The following is an 18,184-nucleotide window of genomic DNA, read 5'->3' on the forward strand; positions in this document are numbered from 1 at the left end:
AGGGGGGATTACAACACATTTCATTACAAAGTGCAGAAATAACCTCATTTCAGTATTGTTAAACTGGAAGTGCTCAGCATAATCACAACGTATGTAATGCATGCCATGTGAGGTGTCATCATTCTTAGATCAAAGCAACAGCGCTTCAGCATCCGTGATATGTAGGCGCACGACACGTCCCGAGGGGGGGCTTGCCGAGGATTCAAGTAGGTCTGCATGATGCCGCCAATTTCCATGGAAAATGATACCGCTTCGCCTGTGATGGTGAATTCCCCTCAGTGTTAATGTGGTTTTCGAGAGATATGATGAGAAACGGCGGTCTGCCTCTGCAAAAGGGGTAGCTGCATACTGCACAATTTACTGGCCCGAACTGGAGTGCTGTTTGTCACATGAGCTCCGCTACGGCCTCTGTTCAGAAATGAATAACACTAGATAAGTGTTGCCGCAGCGGTGGTGCATATAGTGGCTCTGTTCTGGCAGGGCTGGGGGGTGGGTTTCATCCGCCAGTGCCACACTGCTCAACAGCGCCCTCTAGCAACTCATCGGGCACCTATGACTTCATCATGTGATATCACTGGGGAGTCAGGCCCTCCTGTTGTGCACCCTGAGCCGCAGCGTATAAAAACAGCCGCTGGCAGCGTACGGGTATGCCGAGGGACCACATTCGTAACGCCTCAGCGCTCATGCGTGGCTACAGGGGGTGTCGCAGGTCAGACGAGCTAAATGTGTGTACACTTGGCGATTCCTAAGCCTGAGAAGGGGGCAGAAGAGTGCCTCCATGAGAAAATAAAACTCAACAAAGGGATTTGCTGGATGTATAAGTTATTTATAAAATCACTTGTGGTGGCTTGGTGTGCTCAATTCTAGGTACACCGCCTGTGGTTCATTTGCAAAAACTTCTAGAAAATTCCATAATGTTCAGAGATTTGTATGTCAACAGACACACACATTACAGCACAAAGTAAATGGCTGCTGATTTTACTGGTAACAGCCAGAGATGCCCTTTAACATTGCGTGACCAGGAGGGCTCTTTGGCTCACCTTCAGTCAATACTCTGATAATCATATGAAATCAAAGAGGGTTTTACGCACTGCATCCCTTTTCTTGAACAGTGGTTAGGAGATTGGCCTAGCCATACTGTCAAGTTAGCACTCACACACCCCGCCACGCAATGCACATGGTGACGACGCCACTGATGTTTCAAGATGCACTCTCTCCCCCATCCCCTTGATCACCAGTCTCCAGGAGCGCAACCGCGGTCTGTTCCGGATGAAACGTGGCGTGAGTCAGCTAAGCAGCAGCAGGCGGAGATCAGAGAGCACTGGAGGTGATCTAGAGGTGCTCCACCCGCGGAGGCGGGGGGATAGCGGGTTCGCTCAGGCGCAGTGACAGACAGAATGGCGGCGAGCGGGGCGGCGATCTTCCCGCAGCTGTCATACCTTTCCCCTGTTTGTTTACTGCTTGGCCCGCTTTCTTCCCTTATCTAAGACAGACGCGAAATGATATTACTGTTTCCGCCCTAACCTTTCGGAGCAATCGCGCGCGGCTCGGCAAAATGAAATGTCAAAGCTATCACGCGCCACGTTTTTGGCGTCTGTTCACAAAGTCGGGGATGGGGGGGGGGAGGGAGAAAGGAAAAGGAAAGAAAAGGGAAAAAGAGCGAGAGAGAAGCGCTTTAATTTCACTTCACCTGACTTATCTTGTGTGTGCGCCACCGGGAGCCCCGCGTGTCTGGGCGGCGAGAAATTCAATTAGAGGGATGTTGCGCCCGGCCGCGGGGGCCTCGGGGCTGTAGTGCGCTATTACAAGCGAGGCCTTATCTGCTGCTCCCCGGCGTGCTTGCATCCCGGAAACCCCCCCCACACAATCCCAGAGAACTTTATCGTCCCGCTCAGGTGTGCAGCAAACGAGGCTGCAAATCTTAGCCCTGGAGCAAGAATCACCAATGCCCCAAAAACCCAGTATCGCACCAAGGCCCAATAAAATTAAGAGGTAAATAAAAACAACCGTGTAACAACACAAAAATAAGTAAGAGGTGCTCACCCCGCTCAACCCTGTTAACGATTAAGGGTCACAGTCGCCCTCTTGATTTGGTGCGGGCGGTGCGCCGTTTTCCTGGAACGGCCCATGAACTTTTCCCAATGCAAGGAATTAATGCCGGCCCTCTCGTGGGACATACATCAAGCGGAGGCCTCTTTTTAAAATCTAATCAGGCGGCGGTTTCCTCGCTGAGCACCTCGGTCCATCACGGCGGAGGCCGGGGGAGAGAAGGCATGGCAAGTCAATTTTCCCTGTTATTGCCGGCGGAGAGCTTGTCACAACTCTCAACGCCTGCTCTATCCGTGATCCCTGAACAAAGGCGACTCGTCCACACGGATTTATCCTCGTTTGTCATTCAGTCCTATTTCTGTGGTTGATAGTGCCCGCGGGGTGCCTGCAGCCTGCATGGGGTTTGATCTGCGGGCACCCACACCAGCTGAGCGCCCCTGGGGGGGGGGGGGGGGGGGGGGGGGGGGGGGGGGAGCGTAGCAGGGGGTTCTGGGAGGGGTGGCGGTTTAGGTGCCCGTTAGCAGCCAGCTTGGCAGGCGGCAGTGGCACACGGGACCCATCCCGCCTGGCGCATGCCGCCCACACTGCTTTGCTCCGACGCCATGCTCTGTCAGCCATGCGACGGGGGTTCAGGACCCGCCGGCTCAGGCACAGCGCTGCGCTTCTGGAGGGCGGCTGGAGAGACGGGAAGTGGAACTCACCGCGTGTCCTCGCCAGGGCGTCTGGGTGGCCTTGTCGTGGTGGCTGCGCCTCTCCCCTCGGGCCTCCGGCCTCCTGTGCTGGCACTGGCAGGTGGGGGGTGGTGTGGGAATGGCCTGCGGAGAGAGAAGCAGACGCTGTGGGTCTGTGCGCGCCAGAGAAACAGGACGACTCTGGAAGAGCGTGAGTGAGTGTGCATGTGAAAACTGTCTGTGTATTACCGGGGTGGGTTTGGCAGTATGGCATTATTCAGTAGTATATACTTTTGTAGCAGGGAAAGAATTAATTACATGCTGGAGAAAGGCAACATATGGAGGTGGTTGTGTGTGTGTGTGTGTGTGTGTGTGTGTGTGTGTGTGTGTGTGTGTGTGTGTGTGTGTACGTGCTCATTCCTCAAATTGTACTGTTGAGCTGTGCTTCCAGCAGGGGGAAGGGATCGTGGTTTCACAGGGACAGCACAGGAGAAATCACCCCAACTATTAGCCTCCCAATTAGGGCTGCCGGGAGACATTGATGTGTTATTATTTCAAGAGGCCGCAGTATACTGTAAAGATGAAAGGGTCTGTTAAAGCGTAACAAGGCCACAGACAGAGGGACGCAATCAGCCGCGGTCCATACGGTCACCGCGCAGGCTCTCCGACTGGGCCACCCCCACTACACACATACACCGGGCTAATGACACACTCTGTGCGTGCACCTTTAACTGCCGGTCCCAACTTCCAGCACATCCTACCGGAGAAGGCACAGAACCAGCGATGATGAACACACTCACAGCCCACCAACCTGGGCAGCTCCAACTCACGCCGTCGCGAGCTTAAAGTGGGCAGAGAGAAAAGCCTACAGTCTGCTCTGGGAGAGGCAGGAGTCCCTTGCGCTTCAGATGAGCGCAGCCCTCAGAGATTTCCCATGATGCACCACCATCTCCCACCGGCCATATGGAGAGAGCGGTAAGGACGCTGAATGAAAGCCTCCTTTGACACCATAAATATACCAAGGGCTCGCACAGTACACAGAACAACAGACCACCTCTCCCACGAATCCCAGAGCCCATTCCGGAGAGAGAGAGAGAGACACGCATCTCCACAAAACACTCTCCCTTCAGGAGGGGAAGAAAGATACCGTGACCGTGAGCTGTGGGTGATGAGAACGCCTACAGCAAACGCGTATATGGTTCTCGTGTTTATTTTAAATTCCTCCAAGTTCACATATATTACCCTGCGGTTTTTCCATTCAGTCTACAAAAATGGTCATTCAGACACTGGCGATACAAATAAAAAGCTGAGAACAAGAGTTAAAATGCAAAGAAATCTATTCTTAGGTTAGGCTGTATATCGAGGCAATAGATGTTTAATGATGTATGTTACCAGTTCATATAGTAAATGTTAGTGTACTAATTATACATATACAAACTTTTCATCACAACCTTGACATGGTTAATGTAGAGATTTGCTAGAAAATGCACATTCCTCCAATCCTAAAGGATGTCAGGTTAGTATTGATATAACATTGGTAATTTGGTTCAGGGCTGGTGTGCCATGTACATTTGTACATTTTGAAAGTGTGGTGTCCACTTGTTTTTTTTTACAATAAAACACAAATAAACAAGCACACCTAAAGTCACACTGGTGGATGGAAGAAAAAAATAAAAGCAAACAGACACTCAGATGCTGAGCTGGGCCATGACGCTTTCAAGAGCCACGCCACCAAAATTGAGCCGGCGCTACAAAACCACCATGTCTAAAGAATTACAGTACATGGAGAAAACAAGAGTGATGTTCAGAGAAGAAAACACCCTTACAACAACAGTGAATAAACTGCACTGTCTGAGTGCTACCCACCATACAAAATGGAAGACAACTGAATTGTTTTACTTCATTAGTGCTTGTACTCCGCACCGAAGCATAATCCTCTATCAAATGTTATACTTAACATGTGTTATATTTAAGCCTACTACATAATCCGTGACATTTTGGCTGGTTAAATATATATATATATCATATAAACTACATATTATTTATTACATATATTTATATATTTTACATATATATATACAGTATGTATGTGGTGTAATCGAAATAGCCTTATAATTCAAACTCATTTATGTTTTAAAGGACCAGGTGAAAAAAAACCAATAAGCAAACAAATTGAACAATTTACAACATGCTGGCTGATTAAATAAAAGCGCTAAAGTGGGAAGTTAAAATCAATACTAAATTTAAGTTGGCCTGATTTGTTTTTTTGTCTTAGATAAGCCATTTTTCATTTTAGCGTGCTCATTCCATTTTCCTCTGTTGGTCAGGGAGGAGGGATCAGAGAGATGGGGGGGTTGGGCCAGAGGCATGGCGAACGGCCGGGGGGATATTTCGCATAGTACAAGCCGAGTCCCAGTATAAGACAGCCAACTGTTAAGAGGTTTGATAATGACAGCTCAACTCCCAATCCACCTTGTAGGGATAGCTGGGGGGAGCGCGCTGAACGGGCCCCAGTGGTGCCCCCGTGCCCCTCCGAACCGGGCCTCAGATTCCGCGGCAACACAGCAGGGGGGAGGAGCCAGCACGCGCCAGACGGAAGGACGCCATTCGCTAATCACTGCTACGCGGACTCCATCGCAAAGTGTGCGGCGTCTCCTGGCAAAGGAAATAAAGAGAGGGGGCAGGACGCTGACATGTCCTGGGGACAGAATGAGCTGATGGGGGGCTTCTGGGGAGTGAGGTGTAAGTCCCCAATGAGAGGGCTTGAGCCTCTTTTCAATTTTGTTTCCTGAAGCCAGAGGCAAACTGCTGTGCTCGTGAAACGTGGCAAAAAGTGGATTGCTAAAGAACCACCTCTTTAAGTAGTCCTATGACCTGTCCAACTGTGTCATGGTGAGCTTGATGGATCTGATGTCATGTACACAAGATAAATAATCCCCTCATAACTGCTTTCTATCAGGTCATGTGTCACTTACGATTTCAACAGCATTGACAGCAAATTGGGACCTACTATCTGGTAACCATGGATACAACAACAGCTCTGCTGTCTGATGAGAAGCCCTTCGCCCTCACTGGATGAAGGGGTGAAAGAAAAATATTGGCAAGGTGCTGACAACAACAGGTATGTGCAAAACTCAGCTCAACTAAAATTCGATTTTCACTTTAACCTGCAGAGCCAACCAGCTAATAACTTCAGCTGTTTACTTCAGCAGAAGGTATAGCTTGTCAGCAGAAGGGACAGCTTGTCAGTTAGCTAGTTAGCCTGCCCGCCTAGGCATTTGTGTTAACCAGTTTGTTAGCTAGCTAGAACAAGGGGTGAAGGAATTTCCCAGAAAGCTAATATAACCAAATTCAAGGAAATAGAAGGGGTGACAGACTTGGGATGCCAGCAGCTTAGCCATAAAGAATAGGTTCCCATCTTTCCAGATGACCTTTTAATAGCCATCTTCCAACTATACATTTAATTACTATCAAACAGCATATTGCTAACGAGCAACTAAGTCAGTATATTTGAAGGCTAGGAAAAAACTACCTAATATTTTGATATGAGCCAACTGTCAAGACTGGTAATAATTTATCTGGTGAGATTTGTGTACAGAACACTTTTCTGTGGCACCTTCCTTTGCTTTGGCCCTAGAAACGGCCCCTGAAGGTAGCAGAAGCCTGTTTCAAAGAAGAGGACGTCCGACCAAGAACCCCTTGAAAACCGGGGCTGTGAGGACTGCCTTCATCCCCAGCTCTGCCCCTGTCACCCAGACACCTGAGGGCACTCACCAGCTGCTGGGTCAGATGACTGATGGTCTTCTCTTTATCCCTCAGCTCCTGCCTCAGCTCCTGCACCTCCTTCAACAGCTCCTCCACCTGCGAGACAAACAGCGCTCATCACTGGCGGAGATCACAGGGCCCTCAACAGGTCCCTCCCCACCCCCCATCCTTGTCGTCCAATCTCCCACAATCCTTTTCAGCTACTGACAGTCACACGGCGAGGACGTGGGGATGAGGAGAAATTTACCGACAACTGGAGAGGGAGGAGGAGGATGAGACCAAGGAAGGGACGGAGAGAGCATGCTTGGAGGAGGGGGGGAGCGGGGGGTCATTAACCGGACCTGTGTTTCTTTGCCGCAGCACGGCCTAGGAGCAGGAGGTACCTGCACCGCAGAACCCAAACTGAGATGTGCAGACAAGTGAAGGGCAGCACGTCTGAGCCGTTCCGGCAGGCCTGCCCATGCAGTTTTAATAAAGCCGAGCCGAACGCGGCGTGCTCTGCCCGTGGGGCAGGGGTGGTGTGGGGGAGGGCTGGGGCGGCGATGCGGGTGGAATTCTGATTCGCTCCAACCCAGCGAGGGACCCTGCCCGTCGGCGCGGCGGGCGCTTCATTACACGGCTCCTCCCGCTCTAATCTCGGGCCCCCGCCGAGGCGCAACGCTGCCTGTAAGTCGGAGGGGGTGAGGGCTTCCTGTTAAAAATTCATCCTGGCCTCTGCTCTCTCTCTCGGTGCACGGCTCTCCTGTCAGAGCGTGCGGAGGAATGCTTAACTCCAGTCACTCTGGGTGCCGGGGGCGCATCGTTAGCGCCCCTCTATCCCGACGTAGTCATACACAGGTTGTACCAGAAACAGTCAGTTGATTATCTTAGGGGAGAAGGTATCAGAACGTCCATAGTGAGTGTATCTCTGGCACAAACACACACACACACACACACGCGCAAGTACACAAACCCCACTGCCCCGCAAGTGCGTGGGAGGGCCCTTCCTTTGGTTGTCACATCTTGAGAAGGGAGCATGAGTGAATCCCATAACCATATGCCGTTAATCACTTGCTCTTCTGAATAAATCAGCTAAACAAAAGGCTCTACTCTTCACAGCGAAAACACTGCCACTGGGTCAGATCAGTGAGCCGTTCATCACACACGGCAGCTTCACCCCATCTGGGATTAGAGCAGCCTGACTCTCCCAACGCTAAGCTCAGTATGGACAGACTTCATGTGCAATAACTCCGCAGAGCGAGGTGCCATGACAACTGCCTCTCCTCCGGCCGCAGCCAATCAGGATCAGTTACGCACTGCGTGACCACGCGCAGGCAGTGTGACAGAGGTCAGCGGGGATCCCAGTGCCAGGCTGGGACTAGCAGAGGTCTCAGCGGGGCAACAGATTGGCTTGAGTTTACAGCAGATTCATTGTGCTGTGTACCGAGAGGGGAGGAAAGAGCTTCCTGTTTGCCCTAAAGGAAGTTAAAAGAAAACTGCCCTTATTCTCATTCAAATGCAGGGGTGTATACACACAGACACACACACACAGGGCAGAGCCAGTGTTTTCAGCCATGACCAGCTGGACCACAGCATTCCATTGGGGGCTCACCTGCAGGGCAGCGCTGGGGTCTTCCCTGGGTTCCGGACTCAAGACTCCCAATTCCAGAGCATCCTGGATCGTACCTCCATCCTCCATCTACAAGGAAACCAGGAGACAGATCAGATCAGATCCCGCCTGAAAACCTCACCAGTTCCTCCGAACCCCAACCCTGTATGCCGCCTCCTCTTTCAGAGGGAGAACATATATCTTCCACATATCTTAATGTTTTTCTGTACCCTGCTGGTTTGAAAGTACAGCACATCCCTCTTCTCTCTCCCCCCTTCCCCCGTCATCAGCACGCAGCCGAGTAAATAACGATAAAAACAAATCCATTTTCAGCCCTTCATTTACAGCACAACACTGCAGTTAAACAAATTGACATTAATGGTCTGGGGGGTTTGTAGCAGTAAGCAGCTCTTATAATTATAACATACAAAAAAAAGCACAGTCACTGTTTACTAATTAAGCCCTGACATCCATAATAAAGGGATGCGTCTGCGCCGCAGCGCTTGACATCAGCGCCCGGGGATGCGGAGGCAGCAGTCCGAGAGGGGGCCGCAGGCATTACCGCTGGCGGGAGGAAGGCCCCGGGCCCATCTCTACTCGGGACGGGGTGTCGAGACGGGCAAAAAACATGACCAATCACATCAAGTGACACCCTTTTAAAACACAGAAGATGCACACAATTACAGTCAGTCACTCTCTGACAAGCATGCATGCACTCTCAGGCACTTACACACACACTCACACACACACATACACACACACATACACACTCACTTACTGGACACATATAGAGACAAGCACAAACACACAAACACACACAGACACACAGAGACACACAAACACAGACGGACATTCATTGTCACCGCATCCTACCCACCGCTCCGACTGCCTGGTGTCATTAGTCCCTTTGAGAGCCTTAATGTCACCATCATCAACCGCAACACCGCGATGCGTCCCTGTCATGCGCGCCGAAAGGCGGCCAGCCGGGGGGACATTATGTGCAATTTACGTAAACAACGCACAGCATGGCAATTTAGGAAGGGGGCGATCACCACATTCAAGGGGACGGGGACGGGGGGGGGGGGGGGGGGGGGGGGAGGCATGCGGTGACTGGCGGCAAAAGGAACAGGGCTGTGAAATTATTCCCATTGATCAAGAAGTCCTGTCCGTTCCCGTCACCACACATCCCCCTTCAGTTAGGCCACGGCCGCGGAGCTGCAATCCATTTCTTTTCAGCCAGGGTTACCATGATGGATGGCATTCCGGCCCAGGACTGAGCAACACCGCACTTAATAAGAACAACAAAAAAAAAAAACAGACTCTGCACTTTTTTATTTTTCCGACCGAGGAGACGCACGTCGTGTTTAAGGACTCTGCCGAGGGTCTGCCACAGGTCTGAAATGCACAAGCAGCTGTTTGCTGTTTCCTGTAAGTCCTTAAGTATAACCATAATCCCTTCTAATTATGGTCTACTGTATGATACAATACTGTCCACAGCGGAAAAACGTTAATATTTTAATAATTATCTTCCAGCTGTACTGAACATGTTCATGGCTGCCTACGTCCAATCCATTTTAAAACTGAGGAGTGGGAAGATGTGGTGTGGTAAAGTTTGGGGAGGGAGGGGGGTCACAGGAGAAAGGAGGCCTGTGACTTCATATGAAACTTTATTCGCACATCTGCATCACCACCTACTCTCATGATGTGGGTGAGAGTGACAGACTAGAAAACCACCTTCCAAAATTCCTGGAAGACGGTGAACAATCCCTGTGAGGTTGCCAGGCAACAAAGGTCTGATTGGTTACACGTAGCGGGTGTCATGGCGCCGGGTGGGGAGGGAGGCGGCAGAAAAAAAAAGGTGAAGCAGTTTGCTTCTCAACGCTTGGCTGTTGTGCTGTGTGCGCAGCAGACTGCCTAAAAAAATGACAGTTCCTGCCTGTACTTTGGCCTTTTATCAGCGATAGCGCGAAAGACCTGTTTACAAGCGATGTATTCCACGCTTGTATTCCATGTATCGGTGTCATATCTGACAGGGCCTGATGCAAGGGAGATGTCTGACCCCGAGATCGCACACCCCGCGTGCGCACGTGTGTGTGTTTGTCGGACTGTCAGTATTACAAGCAGGATAAGCCGAGAGGGGTCTGGGGGGATTGCCATGGCATTCTCCCTGGATCTCCTCCATCAGCACAGTGTTGCCTCTCTCCCTCTCCCTCTCTCTCTCTCTCTCTCTCTCTCTCTCCCTCCCTTCCTCTCTCTCTCTATCTGGGCTCTTCCTCGGCTCAGCTTCTCCCCCGGGACACCACACTCATGTCGGTTTACCGGCACACAATTACCCATAATTCCAGAGCTGCACCAGTTTCAATCCCTGCCACTGCATTCACAGAGAAAAAAATATGTTGGAATTTGTGGTGGTGGTGGTGGTGGGGGGGGGTTAGACTGTTTCTCCACTCATTTTGTCTGAGTTCCTCAGCCATTCCCTCCAAATAAACTAAACTATCCACATTACCCCCACCCCCCCCCCCACCCCCAACACCCATCTCGATGACACCACTATCCGCCCACCCTGACCGCTGCCACTGCCAAGAGGAGCATCACCACCTCGTCCCTGCACATGCTCCAAGCCTACGCCGCTGCGCTAATCATTTCCGCCAGCTGGCAGCCAGGTTGCCGGTTAATTAGCCAATCTGAGATGTGAGAGCTTCACAAACAGGTGTCACGTGTGACTTTTTTCATAAAAGGCGTTAATTAGGCACGAGGTGAGAAGGGAGTGCAAACACCATGATGGCTGCCAGAAATAAAATGTGGGGCAAAAGAGGATTAGCAAGGTGTGGTCAGAGAGGTTAGAGGTCAGAGAGAAGGGCTGTCAAAAACACAGGGACACAGTGACAGAATTGGAGAGGAATGGAAGAGTGTCCTGGACGTCGAACAATGTGGTTTCAATCAAGTGGTTCCTGCCATGGCAGGAAAGAGAAAGACAGAGAAGACGAGAGAGAAAGAGAGAAAGAGAAAGCCCTGACACCCATAATAAAGTGACAAGTGAAAGAGAGAGAAAGGGAGCGCCCAGAAACCAGAACTCCGAGGATCAGCCCCGGCTCCAGTTCCAGCAGCACCGCTTTCATTGAGCCGCGGAGCGGACAAATTCTCATTAGGACGCGGCGTGCGGGACACACTCAAGCGGAAGCCAAACAATGCGCCCCGCTCCCGTATCCAGGCCTATCAATATTTAGCTTCCTGCTGCTCCTAGCCAAACACTTCCATGCACAGGAAAAAAGAAAAGCCTGCAGTGAACCAATAAAACGTCTGCAATCAAAGGGCTCCCAGAGCGTGCACATTAATCTCGGCAATGAGTCCTGCCTTTGACAAAGACGAATCAGGCCCCCGAGCCCAACCGTCTCACAGCCAGAGATATTTGTTGCCGTGTAAAGAAATCTGCAGTCTCCATTTTGATATAGATTTTGCACCAAGTGTGAATAATGATGGAGGACAGATCCTGTGATGTCTTGCGTGTGCGAATTCGCCATTTGGAGCGCGGGAGTGGAAGTGAACACTTCCGTGCCTCCTCCCCCCATGCTGGGTCCTGTGGTGCTGGGTAAGTATTCAGCTGGTGATATTACGTCCAATAGAATGCTGGGAAGCACATCACAGCACTTCCTTCCTGTTTACTTGGCTATGTAGCACGTGGCTGCTGCCTGGTTTCGAATTTCAAACGAAATCGTTTTAGAGAGACAGCCTGATTGAATGGCAAATCTTTCCGCAATCTGGCGTGAGCAATACCCTTGATTTGAGAGATGCCTTGCCTAGATAATCAGGGAAGTAAATATACTGATGTCACAGTGTATCAACCATATGCCAGATCTTACTAGCACATCAAAAGAACAGGAGCTCTTAAAAACCTTTCTCTGCAACAGCAACACTTATATGTTAATTTGTTGACACTGACAAATATCTATTAAGAGATTATAGATTCAGCCAGCAGAGTTGAATCTCATAGTGGCAGGAGTCTGCTGGAATATAGCCCTAGGCTCAAGAGCAGGCTCTGTGTGAATTACACGAAAAAGAAGCTTAAATAAGAAGTGCTAAAACACAATAATTAAAGCACAGTTCCTCTAATTGCCCCGTACATCAGATTCACTGTTCAAACTTTAATTAAGAAAGGCCTTCATTTCAATCTGAGGTACCGACCACAGCACGTCATGTACTTTTCCTAAACACGTGAAGACAGTAAGCCTCAAGCCATTAAGCTTTCACACTCTCACCTTTGACACGTCCCTCTCAGCCCCATCCTCGGCTCACCAGTTAGTCCTGTGCCGAATGGAACAAATTCTTGGCAGTAATATTATTCCTCTTGTCAGTAAAGGGGGAGGGTGGGGCTCAAGAATTCAGTCCCCTTGACTTCTGTAATTTGTCCTGAGGTGACTGCATTTGGGCAAATGCTAACACATGTAAATGTGATAAGGCTTTTGATCTGCCAGCAATTCACACTAGCATTTTCTTTGTTGTTGCTGAGCTCAGGTGTCAATCAAAAATTTCCAATACATATACCCGCAAAAGAGAAAAAAAAAATCCCACAGGGTTCCTGCTTTCGCAGAGCTATTCTCCTGCAGATTTAAAGACAGCTCCACCGAGCCCCCCTGCTAGGTGAGGAGAGGGTGCTTGTGGGAAAGCACAGGAAATCAATGGGAAGCTGTCTGAAAGCAGCACCCGCTATCGAGCATTGCTCCATTTCACCAGACTGCTCTGGGCCTGTATTAAGGGGAGGACATGCAGCTGGTCTGGCACCTCCGGAAGAGAGCCACTGATCCAAAATCCTAGCCTCTCTGAGTTCAATAGTTCTACTGTGAAGCCACAACAGTCTTCAGACATTATATAAAGCATACACTGCTGAAAATAGCATGATCTGTCCCAACGGCCACATCATGCCACACTCCAGAAGAACTCCTTGCCTGCCATGGTAACTCCTTATGGACAGAGACAACCAACACACAACGACAAGCGCCACACAAATGAGACGCTATATGAGCCACACCAATATATGCAGCTGTCCACAAAAAGTGAAGAAGATACCAATGAAACATACTGGGGCATCAGTTGCTATCCCTGTTATTAGCCCCGGGGGACACCTCATAATTAAACCGATACAAAAGTTTCCACAGCTAATTAAAAGGAGGCAGCATGTACCTCACTGACTGCTGTCACCGGGCCTACTGGAGATATAGTCAGAGTTAGCAGGGTGTGTGTGCATGACACATACAGTACCAAAAGTAATCAAAAGTTTTAACACACCTACCCATAAAGGGGTTTTCTTATATTTTTACTATTTTCCACATTTTAGAATAGTAGTAAAGATATCAAAATGTCTGAAATAACACAAATTCAATTATACCATCGCCAAAAAAGTGTTAAACAAAATCTTGTATTTTAGATTCTTCAAAGTAGCCAAAAACGTTTTTTAAAAATAATTTTTGCTTTTAATAAATTAATTCATACACAGACAAATATAAATAGTGAAGCTGATGCCTAAGAAGATTTCATGCATTGAAGCATAAGTGTATAGATCAAAAACTAATCAGGTATGTCCAAACTTTTGACTGGTACTGCAGTCAAAGTTATGGGTATGACTAACCTGCAGAAGTTTCTTCAGTTTGAGCAGCTGTGATTTAACAGAGGTGCAGTCCTCGGCCATGTGTCTAAGGGTCAGCTCGTCCAGCGCCACCATGTGGCCATCGTGCCGCCCCTGCAGCGGATGAGTCCCAGCCTTCCCCGTCCCTGGACTGGAGCGCCCGTCAAACTGCTGAAAGCCGCCTCCCCTTCAGGAGACAGAGGGAGAGAGGAGAGAGGGAGTCAGAGACAGGTGAGGCCGCCCGGCTGGCTGGGTGACGTGGCTCCTGGGACATTCGCCTCAGACAGGTAGGCACGATGTGAGACAGCGCCTCAGGCGGACGCCTTCCCAGAATGCCTCGGGGGGGGGGCACCCTCTCTGCCATGACCGCACAGCATGCACGTCACGTCCGCTTACGGTTGGCGCGCCCTCCTTTGTAACGTCGACCCCGACGCGGTAACGGTTTCAAGGCGTCAGGGAAGAGCTCAGACAGGACGTGGGGTCATGGATGTCTCTTGGCGGGGTCAGGCGAGATTGAAGACCGCCTCGGGGAGATTAGCTCACCCAATGGAGCGCAGGCCGCCCAAAACCACAGCAGCCAGCTCAAATCACCTTCACCTAAACCCAAGTCAAAGCAGAGACAAGGCCAGGAGAACAGTGGCCGCGTGTGTTTCCTCTCTAAAAAATGTTTGCCTACCACCTGACTGTAGAAAAGCTAACACATAGCTTGAGGAGGGAGACAGTCAAACAAGGTAACAGAAGTTCCACTGCTTGGAGTAGCAGTTTTTAAAAAAAAAAAAAATTTTTTACATCTCAACAGCTGTGGTGATTTAGGAAAGCGGAACGCCTAATAAGAGCACTTCTAACAGGCAACACTTGCAATAACATTAACATAAGAGGTGCCCTTATCAGAGCAACTTAACATAGCTTACATCACTGACATTTATATGGTTGGGTATTAACAGAAGTAATTCAGGTTAAGTGTCTTGCTCAAGGGTACGACAGTAGTTCCTGACCTGGGAATGGAAACAGCAGCCTCTGTGTTACAAGACCACTATGCCCCACAGCCGCACACGTCTGGCAACACAGTAAGGTATACGAGTATATAAAGTAGATAACACAGCATAATACAGCATTTTATTCCCACCTAATATGTCAGAGTCAGATCAGTGACAGCAAATGGGATTCTGTCCACAGCAACAAGGTCAAAGATTTGTTAAGTGGTTACTGTGAGATTGAGTGTGGGTTTGCCTGCTGGGTTATAGTCTACGCCTGCTCCTGCCGACCCCAGCTCCGCTGTTCACCTGTTATCATTGTGGAAGTGGTCCGGTCCGCTCCACCGGTGCTGCCGCCTCCTCCAGTGTCCCTGCCGGCCCCCCCTCTCGGTGCGCTCGAAATGGGACATCCCGTCAGCGTCTGCGGAGAGGAAACCAGCTCAGATACCCCAGGACATGGGGTAAGGGGGTCAGGCGGTGACAGTGTCTTGGTCATTCATCGTCAGTACAGGGCTCATTTTCCCAAAGGAAGGTCAGGTTCAGCACACAAATGAGGGGTCTGAATAAACCCCCTTCCGACACACACACACACACACACACACACACACACACACACACACACACACACACACACACACACGCAGTACCACTACCTTTTCCTCTGCTGCAATCTCAATGCACTAAACTACTGTTTTCAATCTTTCCACTCTTCCCTCCTGTGCTGTACTGTACACAAAACCTAATAAGATACCTTATTGGATCCTGATCCATGAGAATCAGCCTCTAGCCTGTATCTCACAGACTTGTATCACAAGATCTCTCATTTACTGGCACACATGTGGAGACAAGCACAAGCACACAGACACACAAGCACATACAAATGCACGTACACACAGACACACATACAAATGCACACATACACACAGACACACACACGGGCACACACACTCAGAGTCATACACAAATACACACACAGGAACGCATATACAAAGGCACACAAAAACACAGGCATCCAGCAGTGAGCAAGGTCTGTAAACAGAGACAAGACTAAGCCTCAGAGAACCACAAAATCTGAGACAAACAGTGACAAATTACAGCAACGATGTGTTGCTGGATTTCATCTCCAGCACAAAGGCCTCTCCCGTTTTACCGAGAGCTCAGAAAAACAAGAGCAAAAGTGACAGCAAAACAGAGTGGGGAAAAATCAGTCGCACAAAAGCCTCATCCGCCCAACCTCAACATACCACAACCAAAGATTGCAAATGAGATACTAACCCAAGTAGCTTCTAACCACACTGCTACATTCCTCTAGTCTCCGCTGTCTGAAATCCTCTTTGTTTTTTCTGTTTTTTTTCCCTAAGACAACTCCCTCAGAAGTAAGGAAAAACTTTAAAAGAAAACGTTTTAAAACAACAAAGAGGCTGCTCCCGAACAGAAATGCGTGTGTGAAGGTCCGCCGGGCTGTGTTCTGAGACGGGCCCGCCCGTGCTGCGCTCTGGCCGTCTGTGTGTGAAGTCAGCGGGCGCCGGGGCGGGAGGCAGCTGAGGGACTGGGCCACATCAGCTGAGACGGGGAGTGTTTTTCTGTTTTGGCCTCGCCTGTCATGGGAACTGTGGAAAGAGCAGGCCTTCCTTCCTGCCTGGATGACGGAGTGTCAGTGGGACGCCGGCCCAGCTCTCCCTCGTGCTGGACTGTGAAGGGGCCAAAGGGACCACGCCCCCCCCAATCCCCCCCCCCGACCATGCGCCACACTATAAATACTGACACCCTGACACAAACTCCTCAGCGGAACAGGGGACGCACAGTTGACTTGCATTCCTCTGTGATAAAGCCCTGCCCACACACACACACACACACACACACACACACATACACACACACACATACACAAACCTCAACAGCACAGGGGATGCTCAGTTGACTTGCATTCCTCTCTCTGATAAGGCCCTGCAAACATTTACACACACACACACACACACACACACACACACACACACACACACACACACATATAAACACAGGGGATGCTCAGTTGACTTGCATTCCTCTGTTATAAAGCCCCGCCCGCAAATGAAATAAATTAATACATCCATGAAAACACACACACACAAACAGACACACACACGCATTCTGACACACAAACCTAACCACCCTATTAATCTCCTCTGCAGATCTCGTGCTTGGTCATGGATGTCTTCCAGCAGACAGCGGTTTGTTACACAGCGGCCTGCGCAACTGCTGAGTTATGCGCCGTGCTGGGCTAGGCTATGCACGTACACGCGTCCGCATGCGCGCATACTAGACACACACAAACAGATCTTACGTGCATTGTGATGTCTTCTGAAAGACTGCTTTCGTTTACGGGGTTACACGCAAGGCGGCTCTCTTCACGGGGCATGGGGCACCAGGCGTGGTGCTCTGTGGATGACCCGGCTGTGCAGAGGGCCCTGGCGAGCTCAGGCCCGCTGCTCTCAGACAGAGGCGGGGGCCAAACTCCCAAAACACTGGGCCGCTGTTCCCCTGGGAGAACAGACTTCATTGTGCTCGCGTCAATGGGCCATCAGAGCGGTAACAAGAGGCGAGGTCACTCTGGGGAGGAGACATCCAGAGGCATGGGCGTCACCCCCCCCCCCAGCGCCCGCCTGCTCACTCACCGCTGTGCAGCGAGCCGTCTTCGGGGAGGTCCACGTCAAGCATGAGGTCATCGTCTTCCAAGTCACATGACTCCAGGTTGTCCAAGTTGTTGAGGATGTCCTGGGGAAAGAAAAGAGAGACAGCCTGAAGGTCAGTGTCCCCATCTTAACACAAAAGCCAGCAAAACACTTCACTCCCTATCCTTAAAACACAACCCATGTCCGATTTCTTTTCCAGGAATTTTTTTTTTAAATAACGATGACAATGCCAGGAACAACTGAAAAGTCAACTTAGCGCCTTTCAAGGGAAAAGTTCTTGTTTTTAGTAGAAATTTGGAAAAAAAGACACAGGGAGATTGACAGCTTTTCTTTTTTTTTTTTCAGAAAACGACTCCTGGTCAAACTGTTCGATAACACAGGAGGGTTAAATTTTCCCCTGTTAATGGTGAGGTAGTTTGCTTTTGTTACAAGAACTCCATGCTTTTCTTCATTCTAGCAATATAACATAAGTGAGCAATGAAGACTAAAGAAAAGAAAACTACAAATCAATAAGTTCAGACCTCAAAAAATAAGACTCTTCTCCATTATAACACAAAGTGAAAATGGATTGCCTGGGTTTCTTTTTTTTCCCCCTTAAATGAGCAGCGCTTCTTGCTAATGGATGTTGTTTTCTACTTTTAAGAAAGAGCGGGGCTACTGAACATGTATTGGAGAGCACTGAATTCGAGATAGCATGAGGTTGATGAAAACAGCTATTTGTTCAGTTCAAAAGGCACATATCCATAACAACACAGAAGGCAGTTATCTTGTGCCCTGGTCCCCCTTTCATGCCCCCCCCCCCCCCCCCCCCCCCGGCACAGTGTGAGTTTAGTCACAGCACACCG

General features: G+C 49.8%; 1 protein-coding gene across 6 annotated transcripts in view; it reads right to left on the bottom strand.

Annotated features, from left to right (window-relative positions):
* Positions 1 to 18,184, bottom strand: part of LOC118772585 (serine-rich coiled-coil domain-containing protein 2-like) — a 72,711-nt gene that overhangs the window by 14,622 nt on the left and 39,905 nt on the right. For 5 of the 6 annotated variants that reach the window (XM_036521063.1, XM_036521053.1, XM_036521098.1 and 2 more), the window contains 6 exons: positions 17,322 to 17,421; positions 14,977 to 15,088; positions 13,697 to 13,880; positions 8,077 to 8,163; positions 6,495 to 6,581; positions 2,751 to 2,864 (listed from right to left, as the gene is read on the bottom strand). In XM_036521063.1, the coding sequence (XP_036376956.1) occupies positions 2,751 to 2,864; positions 6,495 to 6,581; positions 8,077 to 8,163; positions 13,697 to 13,880; positions 14,977 to 15,088; positions 17,322 to 17,421 (684 nt within the window). The remainder of the gene's footprint in view (positions 1 to 2,750; positions 2,865 to 6,494; positions 6,582 to 8,076; positions 8,164 to 13,696; positions 13,881 to 14,976; positions 15,089 to 17,321; positions 17,422 to 18,184) is intronic. The other variant, XM_036521072.1, reaches the window with a different exon arrangement.

Source organism: Megalops cyprinoides, chromosome 1 (assembly GCF_013368585.1).
Source record: "Megalops cyprinoides isolate fMegCyp1 chromosome 1, fMegCyp1.pri, whole genome shotgun sequence".
NCBI lineage: Eukaryota > Metazoa > Chordata > Actinopteri > Elopiformes > Megalopidae > Megalops > Megalops cyprinoides.